Source organism: Lolium perenne, chromosome 6, assembly GCF_019359855.2.
Source record: "Lolium perenne isolate Kyuss_39 chromosome 6, Kyuss_2.0, whole genome shotgun sequence".
In the NCBI taxonomy this organism is placed as follows: Eukaryota; Viridiplantae; Streptophyta; class Magnoliopsida; order Poales; family Poaceae; genus Lolium; species Lolium perenne.
Window position 1 is genome coordinate 127,056,726 of NC_067249.2, and position 15,135 is coordinate 127,071,860.

General features: G+C 43.1%; 1 protein-coding gene across 1 annotated transcript; it reads left to right on the plus strand.

The window, feature by feature from the left end:
• Positions 1–11,983: 11,983 nt before the first annotated feature.
• On the plus strand, positions 11,984–12,883 carry LOC127330391 (pectinesterase inhibitor 8-like). The gene has a single exon (XM_051356618.2). The coding sequence runs from the start codon at positions 12,111–12,113 to the stop codon at positions 12,651–12,653; it is 543 nt and encodes a 180-aa protein (XP_051212578.1). The 5' UTR covers positions 11,984–12,110; the 3' UTR covers positions 12,654–12,883.
• Positions 12,884–15,135: the final 2,252 nt, after the last annotated feature.

Below are 15,135 nucleotides of genomic sequence, written 5' to 3' on the forward strand. Positions count from 1 at the left end.
ACAGCCGATGAACAGCCATCGGCTGTAGGATTGCGGAATATTATGGTCAGATATCAAATCACAGTCTGAATTTGAGAAGGCTTGACTGACGGTCTAATCGGTATCTGAGTCCGGCTTCATGGGCGTCTAAAAAGTCCGATACGTTGCTATCGGTCTTGGTGTGGCGAGAAAAAGACTTGACATTGGATTAATTGAAAGAACAATTCTTAATTAATTCAAAGGAGCGGCTTTACAAGAAAGAGCCGATGGCTCTCAAAAGGGGGATCTGATGACTAGTGCACTGCTGCTACTAGTCCTACACTCATTTGCCCATCTTCTAGGGGTCGTCGCTGTCCTCATCGTCGCCGTTGTAGCTGCCGTCGGCGCTGCTTCCAGGGAGCTCCTCGTCGCTACTGCCCCAGCCCGCGGCCGGAGCTTCGTCTTCCTCGTCATCATCATCATCCTCGCTATCCGCCCAAGAGCGGAAGCGCTTTGCTGGCGGATATCCGGCGGAGGAGGATGATTCATCCTCCTCATTCTCCTCTTCCTCCTCGTCATCATCATCGTCCTCGCTGTCCGCCCAAGCGCGGAATCGCTTTGCCGGCGGTTCCTTAGCGGGGGAGGAGGAATCATCCTCCTCCTTTTCCTCTCCTTCCTCTACTTCTTCTTCTTCCCCCTTCCCGTCGGAGGAGGTGGGTTTCACCCAGGGATGGAGGTCGTCTTCGCTTTCGCTTATTAGCTCCCCTTCGATGAGGAACTTGAGGTCGTCTTCCCCATCGGTCAGAGGCAGGTTGCCATCTGACCCGACGAGTGCTTCGGGTGGGCCGTCTGGCACATGATCAAAGTTCCACTCCGGCTCGCTCGAGGAGGAAGACTGGAGGGAGAGGCCGGAGGAGACGGAGGAAGAGGAAGACATTGCTACAGGGAAGGAGGGTTTTTTCGGTGCCGATAGCTAGAACAGAGGAAGGGGATGAAGAGAGCTAATCAATCGGCACCGTTAAATAAGAAGGAGCCTAGTGGAGATTCAATGCCACAGCAGTTTCCGAGGAAGTGGTGCCTAAAAAAAAAACTGCTAGGTCACGCGGAGAAGTTGAGAAGGCAGGGCATCATGATGAAGGATACTGCGACGGTTCTGCCACGACATGACCCGACGAAGAAAAAGCAGAGTGATTTTGGAATTATCAATTCCAAAACCAGGGGGGCATGTGTTATCACCAGAATTTGACCGAGTCAGAGGTGGGCCGCGATCAAGATGGATTTGAAGAATATACATGGAAGAAATACGTGAATCGGCCTGTTATGCAAAGTTTGGGCTTGTTTGCCCGTTTATCTGTAACATAGTAGGATACGTGTCGGTTAGTTAGAGTTTGTCTCGTGCACGGTTGGGATTATTCCCACGTTAGAAAGTCTACGGACTATAAATATGTATCTAGGGTTTATGAAATAAACAACAATCACGTTCACCACAAATCAATCTAGGCGCATCGCCAACTCCCTTGTCTCGAGGGTTTCTTCCGGGTAAGCATCATGCTGCCTAGATCGCATCTTGCCATCTAGGCAGTACAAGTTTATTCGTCGTTCATGCGTTGCTTGTACTGAAGCCTTTTTGATGGCGAGCAACGTAGTTATCTTAGATGTGTTAGGGTTAGCATTGTTCTTCGTATCATATGCTGTCGTAGTGCAACCCTTAGACATCTAGCCACCCTTACACCTATCTTAGGTGTAGGGGCGGCACCCCGCTTGATCATTATTTAGTAGATCCGATCCGTTATGGTTGCTCCTTGTTCTTCAAGGATTAGTTTAATATCTGCATAGTTAGGCCTTACAAAGGGTTGGAGGATCCAGCGGCGCGTAGGGTGTAGTTTGCTAGCCCTAGACAGGATGTTCCGGGGATCAACCTCATGTTGGTTTTTAGGCCCTATCTAGGATTGGCTTACGATCACCGTGCGTGACCGCGAGGCCCAATCACGAGTAGGATGATCCGATTATGCGGTGAAAACCCCAAATCGTCGTAGATCGTTTTAGCTTTATCTTGATCAAGCAGTACCACCATATATTCGTACACCTCGTGCGAATCATGGGTGGATCGGCTCCTTGAGCCGATTCACAGGACAACCTGAGAACCGATCGAGGCTCGTATTTAACGTTTACGTGTATGCCATGCAGGAAACTAAGCGAGGCATCTCCATCACCTTCCTGACCAGGTATAGGTCAGGTGGCACGCCCTTGCATCAGCATCGGACGTGCGTGCCGGAGTTCTGTGCGGGCCGTCGCTCGGAGGGACCAGGGCCAGCCGCAGCCCTAAGTTGCTCCCGGCTCTCCTGTGTTGCCCGTCGCTGCTCGCCGGTGGGTTTCTGACCGCAACATGTTCACTGTCGAACACATGGAACATTATGTCCGCCTCTGGGAGCTCATATCGGGTATCCAGCTACATCCTAACACTGAGGACTCCATTACTTGGTCCTTGACCCCTAATGTGCACTACTCAGCTCGCTCCGCCTACAAGGTTCAGTTCCTTGCCTCTTTGCCCTGCCAGTTCGGGAACATCGTGTGTAAGACCTGGGCCCCTCCAAAGTGTCATTTCTTCGCCTGGCTCGCGGTCCAAAACCGCTTATGGACTGCCGATCGCTTGGCCAAACGAGGATGGCCGCACCAACCTACTTGCCAGCTCTGCCGTACCTCCCCTGCGACGGCACAGCACATTCTCTTCGAGTGCCGTTTCTTGGATGGCCGCGTCCTCTTGGCTGTCTTGTCTAGACCTCATCAGTAGCCTTTGCTCAGGTAGGCCTAAAGTCATGGACTATTGGCTGGCCATTTTGAAGACCACCACTTCCTCCCCAAAAGGCTTGCGTTCAGCTATCACGCTCATCACTTGGGAGATCTGGAAAGAGAGGAACAAACGAGTTTTCAACAATAAGTCCTCCCTGCCATCGGTTGTCATGCATAAGATTAGAGAAGAGGGGAAGGACTGGATCCTCGCCGGTGCTAAAAATCTGGCGGAGCTTGTAGGCTGATTGTCTTTTCCCTTGGTCGGGGGCGGTGTTTGCCCCTTCCTCTCTTTTGTTATGTTTTCATGGCTCTTGCCATGTCCCTGTTTGCTTCTTCTATATCAATATAAGGAAAAACCTTTTTGCCCATTTCAAAAAAAGAAAGTTTTACGATCGCTTGATGCGTGTAGTTGACACGTCCGTTGGGAACCCCAAGAGGAAGGTGTGATGCGCACAGCGGCAAGTTTCCCTCAGTAAGAAACCAAGGTTTAATCGAACCAGTAGGAGTCAAGAAGCATGTTGAAGGTTGATGGCGGCGGGATGTAGTGCGGCGCAACACCAGAGATTCCGGCGCCAACGTGGAACCTGCACAACACAACCAAAGTACTTTGCCCCAACGAAATAGTGAGGTTGTCAATCTCACCGGCTTGCTGTAACAAAGGATTAACCGTATTGTGTGGAAGATGATTGTTTGCGTAAAACAAGAGAACAAAGTATTGCAGTAGATTGTATTTCAGTATAGAGAATTGGACCGGGGTCCACAGTTCACTAGAGGTGTCTCTCCCATAAGATAAACAGCATGTTGGGTGAACAAATTACAGTTGGGCAATTGACAAATAAAGAGGGCATGACCATGCACATACATATTATGATGAGTATAGTGAGATTTAATTGGGCATTACGACAAAGTACATAGACCGCTATCCAGCATGCATCTATGCCTAAAAAGTCCACCTTCAGGTTATCATCCGAACCCCCTCCAGTATTAAGTTGCTAACAACAGACAATTGCATTAAGTATTGCGCGTAATGTAATCAGTAACTACATCCTCGAACATAGCACCAATGTTTTATCCCTAGTGGCAACAGCACATCCATAATCTTAGAGATTTGTCACTTCCCGCATTCACGGAGACATGAACCCACTATCGAGCATAAATACTCCTCTTGGAGTTACAAGCATCTACTTGGCCAGAGCATCTACTAGTAACGGAGAGCATGCAAGATCATAAACAACACATAGATATAAATTGATAATCAACATAACAAGTATTCTCCATTCATCGGATCCCAACAAACGCAACATATAGAATTACAGATTGATGATCTTGATCATGTTCGGCAGCTCACAAGACCCGACAATTAAGCACAATGGGGAGAAGACAACCATCTAGCTACTGCTATGGACCCATAGTCCAGGGGTAGACTACTCACTCATCACTCCGGAGGCGACCATGGCGGCGTAGAGTCCTCCGGGAGATGATTCCCCTCTCCGGCAGGGTGCCGGAGGCGATCTCCTGAATCCCCCGAGATGGGATTGGCGGCGGCGTCTCTGGAAGGTTTTCCGTATCGTGGCTCTCGGTACTGGGGGTTTCGCGACGGAGGCTTTAAGTAGGCGGAAGGGCAGGTCAGGGGGCCACACGAGGGCCCCACACTACAGGTCGGCGCGGCCAGGGCTTGGGCCGCGCCGCCCTAGGGTGTGGCCACCTCGTGGCCCCACTTCGTCTCCTCTTCGGTCTTCTGGAAGCTTCGTGGCAAAATAGGACCCTGGGCGTTGATTTCGTCCAATTCCGAGAATATTTCTTTACTAGGATTTCTGAAACCAAAAACAGCAGAAACAAAGAATCGGCTCTTCGGCATCTTGTTAATAGGTTAGTTCCAGAAAATGCACGAATATGACATAAAGTGTGCATAAAACATGTAGATATCATCAATAATGTGGCATGGAACACAAGAAATTATCGATACATCGGAGACGTATCAGCATCCCCAAGCTTAGTTCTGCTCGTCCCGAGCAGGTAAAACGATAACAAAGATAATTTCTGGAGTGACATGCCATCATAACCTTGATCATACTATTTGTAAAGCATATGTAGTGAATGCAGCGATCAAAACAATGTATATGACATGAGTAAACAAGTGAATCATATAGCAAAGACTTTTCATGAATAGTACTTCAAGACAAGCATCAATAAGTCTTGCATAAGAGTTAACTCATAAAGCAATAATTCATAGTAAAAGCATTGAAGCAACACAAAGGAAGATTAAGTTTCAGCGGATGCTTTCAACTTGTAACATGTATATCTCATGGATATTGTCAACATAGAGTAATATAATAAGTGCAATATGCGAGTATGTAGGAATCAATGCACAGTTCACACAAGTGTTTGCTTCTTGAGGTGGAGAGAAATAGGTGAACTGACTCAACATAAAAGTAAAAAGAATGGTCCTCCATAGAGGAAAAGCATCGATTGCTATATTTGTGCTAGAGCTTTGATTTTGAAAACAAGAAACAATTTTGTCAACGGTAGTAATAAAGCATATGTATCATGTAAATTATATCTTACAAGTTGCAAGTCTCATGCATAGTATACTAATAGTGCCCGCACCTTGTCATAATTAGCTTGGACTACCGGATCATCGCAATGCACATGTTTTAACCAAGTGTCACAAAGGGGTACCTCTATGCCGCCTGTACAAAGGTCTAAGGAGAAAGCTCGCATCGGATTTCTCGCTATTGATTATTCTCAACTTAGACATCCATACCGGGACAACATAGACAACAGATAATGGACTCCTCTTTTATGCATAAGCATGTGGCAACAATTATTATTCTCATATGAGATTGAGGATATATGTCCAAAACTGAAACTTCCACCATGAATCATGGCTTTAGTTAGCGGCCCAATGTTCTTCTCTAACAATATGTATGCTCCAACCATTAAGGTGGTAGATCTCTCTTACTTCAGACAAGACGGACATGCATAGCAACTCACATGATATTCAACAAAGAATAGTTGATGGCGTCCCCAGTGAACATGGTTATCGCACAACTAGCAACTTAATAAGAGATAAAGTGCATAAGTACATATTCAATACCACAATAGTTTTTAAGCTATTTGTCCCATGAGCTATATATTGCAAAGGTGAATGATGGAATTTTAAAGGTAGCACTCAAGCAATTTACTTTGGAATGGCGGAGAAATACCATGTAGTAGGTAGGTATGGTGGACACAAATGGCATAGTGGTTGGCTCAAGGATTTTGGATGCATGAGAAGTATTCCCTCTCGATACAAGGTTTAGGCTAGCAAGGTTATTTGAAACAAACACAAGGATGAACGGCGCAGCAAAACTCACATAAAAGACATATTGAAAACATTATAAGACTCTACACCGTCTTCCTTGTTGTTCAAACTCAATACTAGAAATTATCTAGACCTTAGAGAGACCAAATATGCAAACCAAATTTTAGCATGCTCTTTGTATTTCTTCATTAATGGGTGCAAAGCATATGATGCAAGAGCTTAAACATGAGCACAACAATTGCCAAGTATCACATTATCCAAGACATTATAGCAATTTACTACATGTATCATTTTCCAATTCCAACCATATAACAATTTAACGAAGAAGAAACTTCGCCATGAATATTATGAGTAAAGCCTAAGGACATACTTGTCCATATGCAACAGCGGAGCGTGTCTCTCTCCCACAAAGTGAATGCTAGGATCCATTTTATTCAAACAAAAACAAACCGACGCTCCAAGAAAAGCACATAAGATGTGATGGAATAAAAATATAGTTTCAGGGGAGGAACCTGATAATGTTGTCGATGAAGAAGGGGATGCCTTGGGCATCCCCAAGCTTAGACGCTTGAGTCTTCTTAGAATATGCAGGGGTAAACCACCGGGGCATCCCCAAGCTTAGAGCTTTCACTCTCCTTGATCATGTTGTATCATCTCCCTCTCTTGATCCTTGAAAACTTCCTCCACACCAAACTTAGAACAACTCATTAGAGGGTTAGTGCACAATCAAAATATACATGTTCAGAGGTGACATAATCATTCTTAACACTTCTGGACATTGCACAAAGCTACTGAAAGTCAATGGAATCGAAATATCCATCGAACATGACAAAACTGGCAATGCGAAATAAAAGGCAGAATCTGTCAAAAACAGAACAGTTCGTATTGACGAATTTTATTGAGGCACCAGACTTGCTCAAATGAAAATGCTCAAATTGAATGAAAGTTGCGTACATATCTGAGGATTACTCACGTAAATTGGCATAATTTTCTGAGTTACCTACAGAGAAAACAGCCCAGATTCGTGACAGCAAAGAAATCTGTTTCTGCGCAGTAATCCAAATCTAGTATGAACTTTACTATCAACGACTTTACTTGGCACAACAAAACACTAAACTAAGATAAGGAGAGGTTGCTACAGTAGTAAACAACTTCCAAGACACAAAATAAAAACAAAGTACTGTAGTAAAAAAAACATGTGTTGTCTCCCATAAGCGCTTTTCTTTAACGCCTTTCAGCTAGGCGCAGAAAGTGTGTATCAAGTATTATCAAGAGATGAAGTATCAACATCATAATTTGTTCTAATAATAGAATCAAAAGGTAACTTCATTCTCTTTCTAGGGAAGTGTTCCATACCTTTCTTGAGATGAAATTGATATTTTATATTACCTTCCTTCATATCAATGATAGCACCAACAGTTCGAAGAAAAGGTCTTCCCAATATAATGGGACAAGATGCATTGCATTCAATATCCAAGACAACAAAATCAACGGGGACAAGGTTATTGTTAACGGTAATGCGAACATTATCAACTTTCCCCAAAGGTTTCTTTGTAGAATGATCAGCAAGATTAACATCCAAATAACAATTTTTCAGCGGTGGCAAGTCAAGCATATTATAAATTTTCTTAGGCATAACAGAAATACTTGCACCAAGATCACATAAAGCATTACAATCAAAATCTTTGACCTTCATCTTAATGATGGGCTCCCAACCATCCTCTAGCTTTCTACGAATAGAAGCTTCGCGTTCTAGTTTCTCTTCTCTAGCTTTTATGAGAGCATTTGTAATATGTTGCATGAAAGCCAAATTTATAGCACTAGCATTAGGACTCTTAGCAAGTTTTTGCAAGAACTTTATAATTTCAGAGATGTGGCAATCATCAAAATTCAATCCATTATAATCTAAAGCAATGGGATCATCATCCCCAATGTTGGAAAAAAATTCAACAGTTTTATCACAGGCAGTTTCAGCAATTTTAGCAGTTTCAGGCAGTTTCTCGCGCTTTGCATTAGAAGTGGAAACATTGCTAACACCAATTCTTTTATTATTAATAGTAGGAGGTGCAGCAACATGTGTAGCATTAGCATTACTAGTGGTGGTAATAGTCCAAACTTTAGCTATATTCTCTTCTTTTTCATTTTCTTCTCTTTCCCACCTAGCACGCAATTCGGCCATCAATCTTATATTCTCATTAATTCTAACTTGGATGGCATTTGCTGTAGTAACAATTTTATTATGATGATTCTCATTAGGCATAACTTTCGATTTCAAAAGATCAACATCAGCAGTAAGACTATCGACTTTAGAAGCAAGTATATCAATTTTCCCAAGCTTTTCTTCAACAGATTTGTTAAAAGCAGTTTGTGTACTAATAAATTCTTTAAGCATGGCTTCAAGTCTAGGGGGTGTGTTCCTATTATTATTGTAAGAATTCCCATAAGAATTACCATAGCCGTTGCCATTATTATAAGGATATGGCCTATAGTTGTTACTAGAATTGTTCCGGTAAGCATTGTTGTTGAAATTATTATTTTTAATGAAGTTTACATCAACATGTTCTTCTTGTGCAACCAATGAAGCTAACGGAACATTATTAGGATCAACATTTGTCCTATCATTCACAAGCATAGACATAATAGCATCAATCTTATCACTCAAGGAAGAGGTTTCTTCGACAGAATTTACCTTCTTACCTTGTGGAGATCTTTCCGTGTGCCATTCAGAGTAATTAATCATCATATCATCAAGAAGCTTTGTAGCCGCCCCCAAAGTGATGGACATAAAGGTACCTCCAGCAGCTGAATCCAATAAATTCCGCGAAGAAAAATTTAGTCCTGCATAGAAGGTTTGGATGATCATCCAAGTAGTCAGTCCATGGGTTGGGCAATTTTTAACCAAAGATTTCATTCTTTCCCATGCTTGTGCAACATGCTCAGTATCTAATTGTTTAAAATTCATTATGCTACTTCTCAAAGATATAATTTTAGCAGGGGGATAATATCTACCAATAAAAGCATCCTTGCATTTAGTCCAGGAATCAATACTATTCTTAGGCAGAGATAGCAACCAATCTTTAGCTCTTCCTCTTAATGAGAAAGGAAACAATTTCAATTTAATAATATCACCATCTACATCCTTATACTTTTGCATTTCACATAGTTCAACAAAATTATTAAGATGGGCAGCAGCATCATCAGAACTAACACTGCAAAAATTGCTCTCGCATAACAAGATTCAGTAAAGCAGGTTTAATTTCAAAGAATTCTGTTGTAGTAGCAGGTGGAGCAATAGGTGTGCATAAGAAATCATTATTATTTGTGGTTGTGAAGTCACACAACTTAGTATTTTCCGGGGTGGCCATTTTAGCAGTAGTAAATAAAGCAAACTAGATAAAGTAAATGCAAGTAACTAATTTTTTTGTGTTTTTGATATAGAGTGCAATAAAGACAGTAAAATAAAGTAAAACTAGCAACTAATTTTTTTTTGTATTTTGATATAGTGCAGCAAACAAAGTAGTAAATAAAATAAAGCAAGACAAAAACAAAGTAAAGAGATTGGGAAGTGGAGACTCCCCTTGCAGCGTGTCTTGATCTCCCCGGCAACGGCGCCAGAAATTTGCTTGATGCGTGTAGTTGACACGTCCGTTGGGAACCCCAAGAGGAAGGTGTGATGCGCACAACGGCAAGTTTCCCTCAGTAAGAAACCAAGGTTTAATCGAACCAGTAGGAGTCAAGAAGCACGTTGAAGGTTGATGGCGGCGGGATGTAGTGCGGCGCAACACCAGAGATTCCGGCGCCAACGTGGAACCTGCACAACACAACCAAAGTACTTTGCCCCAACGAAACAGTGAGGTTGTCAATCTCACCGGCTTGCTGTAACAAAGGATTAACCGTATTGTGTGGAAGATGATTGTTTGCAGAAAACAGTAGAACAAGATTGCAAGAGATTGTATTTCAAGATAGAGAATTGGACCGGGGTCCACAGTTCACTAGAGGTGTCTCTCCCATAAGATAAACAGCATGTTGGGTGAACAAATTACAGTTGGGCAATTGACAAATAAAGAGGGCATGACCATGCACATACATATTATGATGAGTATAGTGAGATTTAATTGGGCATTACGACAAAGTACATAGACCGCTATCCAGCATGCATCTATGCCTAAAAAGTCCACCTTCAGGTTATCATCCGAACCCCCTCCAATATTAAGTTGCTAACAACAGACAATTGCATTAAGTATTGCGCGTAATGTAATCAGTAACTACATCCTCGAACATAGCACCAATGTTTTATCCCTAGTGGCAACAAGACATCCATAATCTTAGAGATTTCTGTCACTTCCCGCATTCACGGAGACATGAACCCACTATCGAGCATAAATACTCCCTCTTGGAGTTACAAGCATCTACTTGGCCAGAGCATCTACTAGTAACGGAGAGCATGCAAGATCATAAACAACACATAGATATAAATTGATAATCAACATAACAAGTATTCTCTATTCATCGGATCCCAACAAACGCAACATATAGAATTACAGATAGATGATCTTGATCATGTTCGGCAGCTCACAAGACCCGACAATTAAGCACAATGGGGAGAAGACAACCATCTAGCTACTGCTATGGACCCATAGTCCAGGGGTAGACTACTCACTCATCACTCCGGAGGCGACCATGGCGGCGTAGAGTCCTCCGGGAGATGATTCCCCTCTGCGGCAGGGTGCCGGAGGCGATCTCCTGAATCCCCCGAGATGGGATTGGCGGCGGCGGCGTCTCTGGAAGGTTTTCCGTATCGTGGCTCTCGGTACTGGGGGTTTCGCGACGGAGGCTTTAAGTAGGCGGAAGGGCAGGTCAGGGGGCCACACGAGGGCCCCACACTACAGGTCGGCGCGACCAGGGCTTGGGCCGCGCCGCCCTAGGGTGTGGCCACCTCGTGGCCCCACTTCGTCTCCTCTTCGGTCTTCTGGAAGCTTCGTGGCAAAATAGGACCCTGGGCGTTGATTTCGTCCAATTCCGAGAATATTTCTTTACTAGGATTTCTGAAACCAAAAACAGCAGAAAACTGCAACTGGTTCTTCGGCATCTTGTTAATAGGTTAGTTCCAGAAAATGCACGAATATGTCATAAAGTGTGCATAAAACATGTAGATATTATCAATAATGTGGCATGGAACACAAGAAATTATCGATACGTCGGAGACGTATCATCGCTCTCTGCTTTAATTCTCGAATTAGGTGTTAGATTAATAGATATTTTTTAAGTGGGATTAACTACCGAAAGGAATATTATAGATGCACTAGCATATTTAATCATACACATCAAATTAGTCACATGCACTAGATTTAAATATGGAACAATTAGTAGTACAAGGTTTCAGATAAGGATCACGTACATCGCGAACAGTAAGATCGCTCCAACAACAATATCATTATGGTTATTGTTGGTGTCGTCCATGATGTTGTTAAAATCGTAGATCTATCGAGGATGCAGATGAACCGGTGAAAAAGAAACACGAACAACAACGAGCAGTGGCGCCGAGACGTTCCCCAAAAATCTTATCGCCCGTCTCCCGATGTAGCATCTCGATGGTCAGGTCTGCAGGATTAGGAGTTCTTTCTTCCATTGTTTCAGAAATTTGTTTTCAATTGCTAGAAGAAATTAAGGGGACAAAAAAGGGCCATTCGATAGGAGTGGAGAGCATATTTGAACCCCTACAGCTGAGGTACAGTAAGAACAGAACAGTACGTTTTTCAGTCGGACTGTTAGATAAGAGGAGCCAAAAAAAAAAAAAATATCGGAATTCCTCGCTGGGCGCTCCGCATCACGCCGCCACATGCGTCGACCCGGGAGCGCCCGCGTGTTCCCCCGCTGCCTTTCGGGAAGGTTTCCTTCCTCCAGTCGTGCTCGCGGCATTCAGCATTCCGGCTACCTGCGCCTATAAATACATAGTCCTTCAGTCCTAGATCAAATCATTCCTGTCCGAGCAAACAAGAATCCACACCACAACATACGAACTTAATCACTTCCTTCGGAGGCAAAACCAACAAGAAGGATGAAGCCTTCACCTGCTTGTTCGCTCGCCGTAGCTACCGCCCTCACGCTGATGAGCGGCGTCGTCGAGGCAACGGTGGTCACGACCTGCAAGGCGGCGGCCGGTAGCGACGGCCGCGTGAACTACGACTTCTGCGTGGCGGAGCTGGGCAAACACCACGACAGCCCCAGCGCGGATACCTGGGGCCTGGCCAAGGTGGCGGCCCTCACGGGCGTCGTTAACGCCGACAACGCGGTCTACGACATGGAGGCCCTGCTGGCCAAGCACGGCACGGACGACGGCAGGGCGCGGGCAGCGCTGGGCCAGTGCCAGGAGCTGTACGATGGCATGGGGTTCGCCTTCGCCGAAGCGCACGACGACATCAACAGCCGCGACTACGCCGAGGGGAAGGAGAAGGCCGGGGAAGCCGCGGCTCTGGCGCACCGGTGCGACGACGCCTTCGCCAAGGCCGGCATCCCAGTCACGTCGCCGGTCACGCAATACAGCGACTACTCCGTGCAGATAGCTGCCGTATGCTCGGCCATCACGAACCTCATCGAGTGAAGAACGTCGTCCAAGACTCAAAGGGGATATATACGCGTGTCACTAAAGTATAAGTAAAACTACTCCTTATATGATACTAGTACTACAAAAAGCGTCTGGTTTATTAGAATTTCGATGTCTTATTAGGTACCGTTCTTGCATCATGTTTTGCTTACATCTTTTTGCCCCCGCTGCATCCGGATGTAATGTACTTCCTCGTTTGAGAATATATAAAGCGTGTTAATTAGTTATGCAATTTCGGTTTAAATATGGGTATGGCTAGGTCTCACTCACTTAGATTTAACTAAATCGCAGTTGGTGACATCATCAAAGCCTCAGTTAGTTACAATCTAGTTGCAACTTATGTGTAACTTATATGTTGGCATGAATCATGAAGCAAATTTAACGGACTACAATTTTTTTTCTAAGTTGCAACCCATGTGCAACCTGAGAAATTTTAGTTGCAACCCATATGCAACTGAAAAATATTAGTTGCTACCCATATGCATCTAGAAAAATATCAGTTGCTACCCATATGCAACTCATAAGATAGCACGAATCACGATGCAATCTAATGTTCTTGAAGTCAACTGAGATTTAGCTTATTTTTAGGTGACTTAAAATTTGCAAAACCATTTATATGCATAAAGCGGTCGTGCGGATGTAGAACTCATCCAAATGTATTCTAAGTCATCTAATGTATTCTTATTTCTCTGACATTGTACATCCTTAAGAGTGAAGTTCCACAAAAAAAAAGTGCAAACTATAGTTTTTAGAATATGTAATTGATGTTTCGACATTTTGGTACATGTATCTACTAAAGGAATCTAAAATGTAATTATTATACTTCCACTTGGTCACATTGTAGCCTTAAATTTGAGTTTTGCCCACTTAACGGAATGTATATGACGAATTTTCTTGACCCTTAATCGTGCACTTTAACAGAAAACAATATGGGCGATAGTTCTAAATCTCTGGTCCATAACAAGGATAGAAGAAGGCCAAACACAAATCTAGTGACAAAACGGGTAAACTATGAGAGCTCCCACATAATGAAGGAGGAGGATGTATGATCTGATCATTGACACGTTGTTATTGTTTATCTTGTCAGTTAAAAAAATGAGTTAGTTTCTGCAAAAAAATATTGATAGAAATATTAGGTTTATGTGGTGGCATTGTCAATCTCATGACCTGCCGGATCAGGATTTTGAACTCAGTCTCTCCGAGATGCTCATACGGGTAGGATATGCATGTGCGTGTTCTCGCAGGGGTGAGTGTGTTACTGTGTATACATATTTCTGATTCTCCGCATCTCGATCTACTGTGTTTCGCAAAAACAAAAGTTGTTGTTGTTGAACCCATTCGGAAAAGGCGCGCCTTCGGAAAATGCAAGCACCGAATGAATAAATAGTGGTTTATTAGATGCAAAGTCATTGCATGGTTGGTATAATATCTTAAATAATTTGTACCTAGAAAAAATATCTATGTAACGAAAACCAAAGAAGGTTGTATTAGCGAGATCCAAGGCAACAACCTAAAAGAAAATCATCTGAAAGTACGAGGACCTTTAGTACCATACTGAACCAAGATCTAGATAGTCAATGGTATTAAATTTCATTAAAAAGATATTTTCCACCATGCGCTCTCATCCGCATTCTTGCTATCATCGATCTATGCGTTGAGATCCATGGATACAACATAGTGACACTCTTTCATCACGTCCCATCGGTCCTTTCTTTCTCCACCATGGAAGCAACATACCTTTTTCTTCTATATGGTATCCCTGTTCATGCAAATTTGCATGCTAAAATCAACATATGTGTTGCCACGATTAAAAGGATAAAATTCAGTACTCTAAAGAAGCACCAAAATTTGGCATATAACTTATCTTTTTTAATACAGGTCATACTATTTGTGTTTTCTCTACAAAAACTTGCAGACAACCAAGGAACACAAACTGTGTACATGTCTATTTTTTTTGTATTAATGATATATATTCCTAACTTTTTCGCATGCACGAGCATATGCTCTATTGCTCTTGGAAGTCGAGTTGTATATCCGGTATGAAAACACAATGAAACATATGTACAAACAAAATCATACTTATACTGAAACCATTTGAGACATGAAATATGGTGAAAACACAGTTGAACTGTACAATGAAACATCTGAGCGAGAATATAGTGAGGTGTAAGATGAGGACGCGCAGCGGCCATAGAGAAACACTGCAGATGAGAATTGTAGCACCAAATCTTTTTTAGTTGCCAAAATATTAGAAATTAAGTTGGTTGTTACAGTACTGTTTCTTTAGATAACCGCTGGCCACATTTCCATTTTAGCTGCTAATGTTAGTTCAAATTAAGTTGCTAAAAATCTGGAGCAGGTGTGACGATTTCACCTATGAATGAGTTTATGACAGTTGTCAATGCATGTCCAGAAGGTGCATTACGCCTGATCGTCACTCTTGTTACCACATGGTCAGGCAACTTTACCACTTTGCACT

Coding starts and splice junctions, on each gene's coding strand:
- LOC127330391 (XM_051356618.2), top strand. CDS start 12,111: ATGAAGCCTTCACCTGCTTGTTCGCTCGCCGTAGCTACCGCCCTCACG.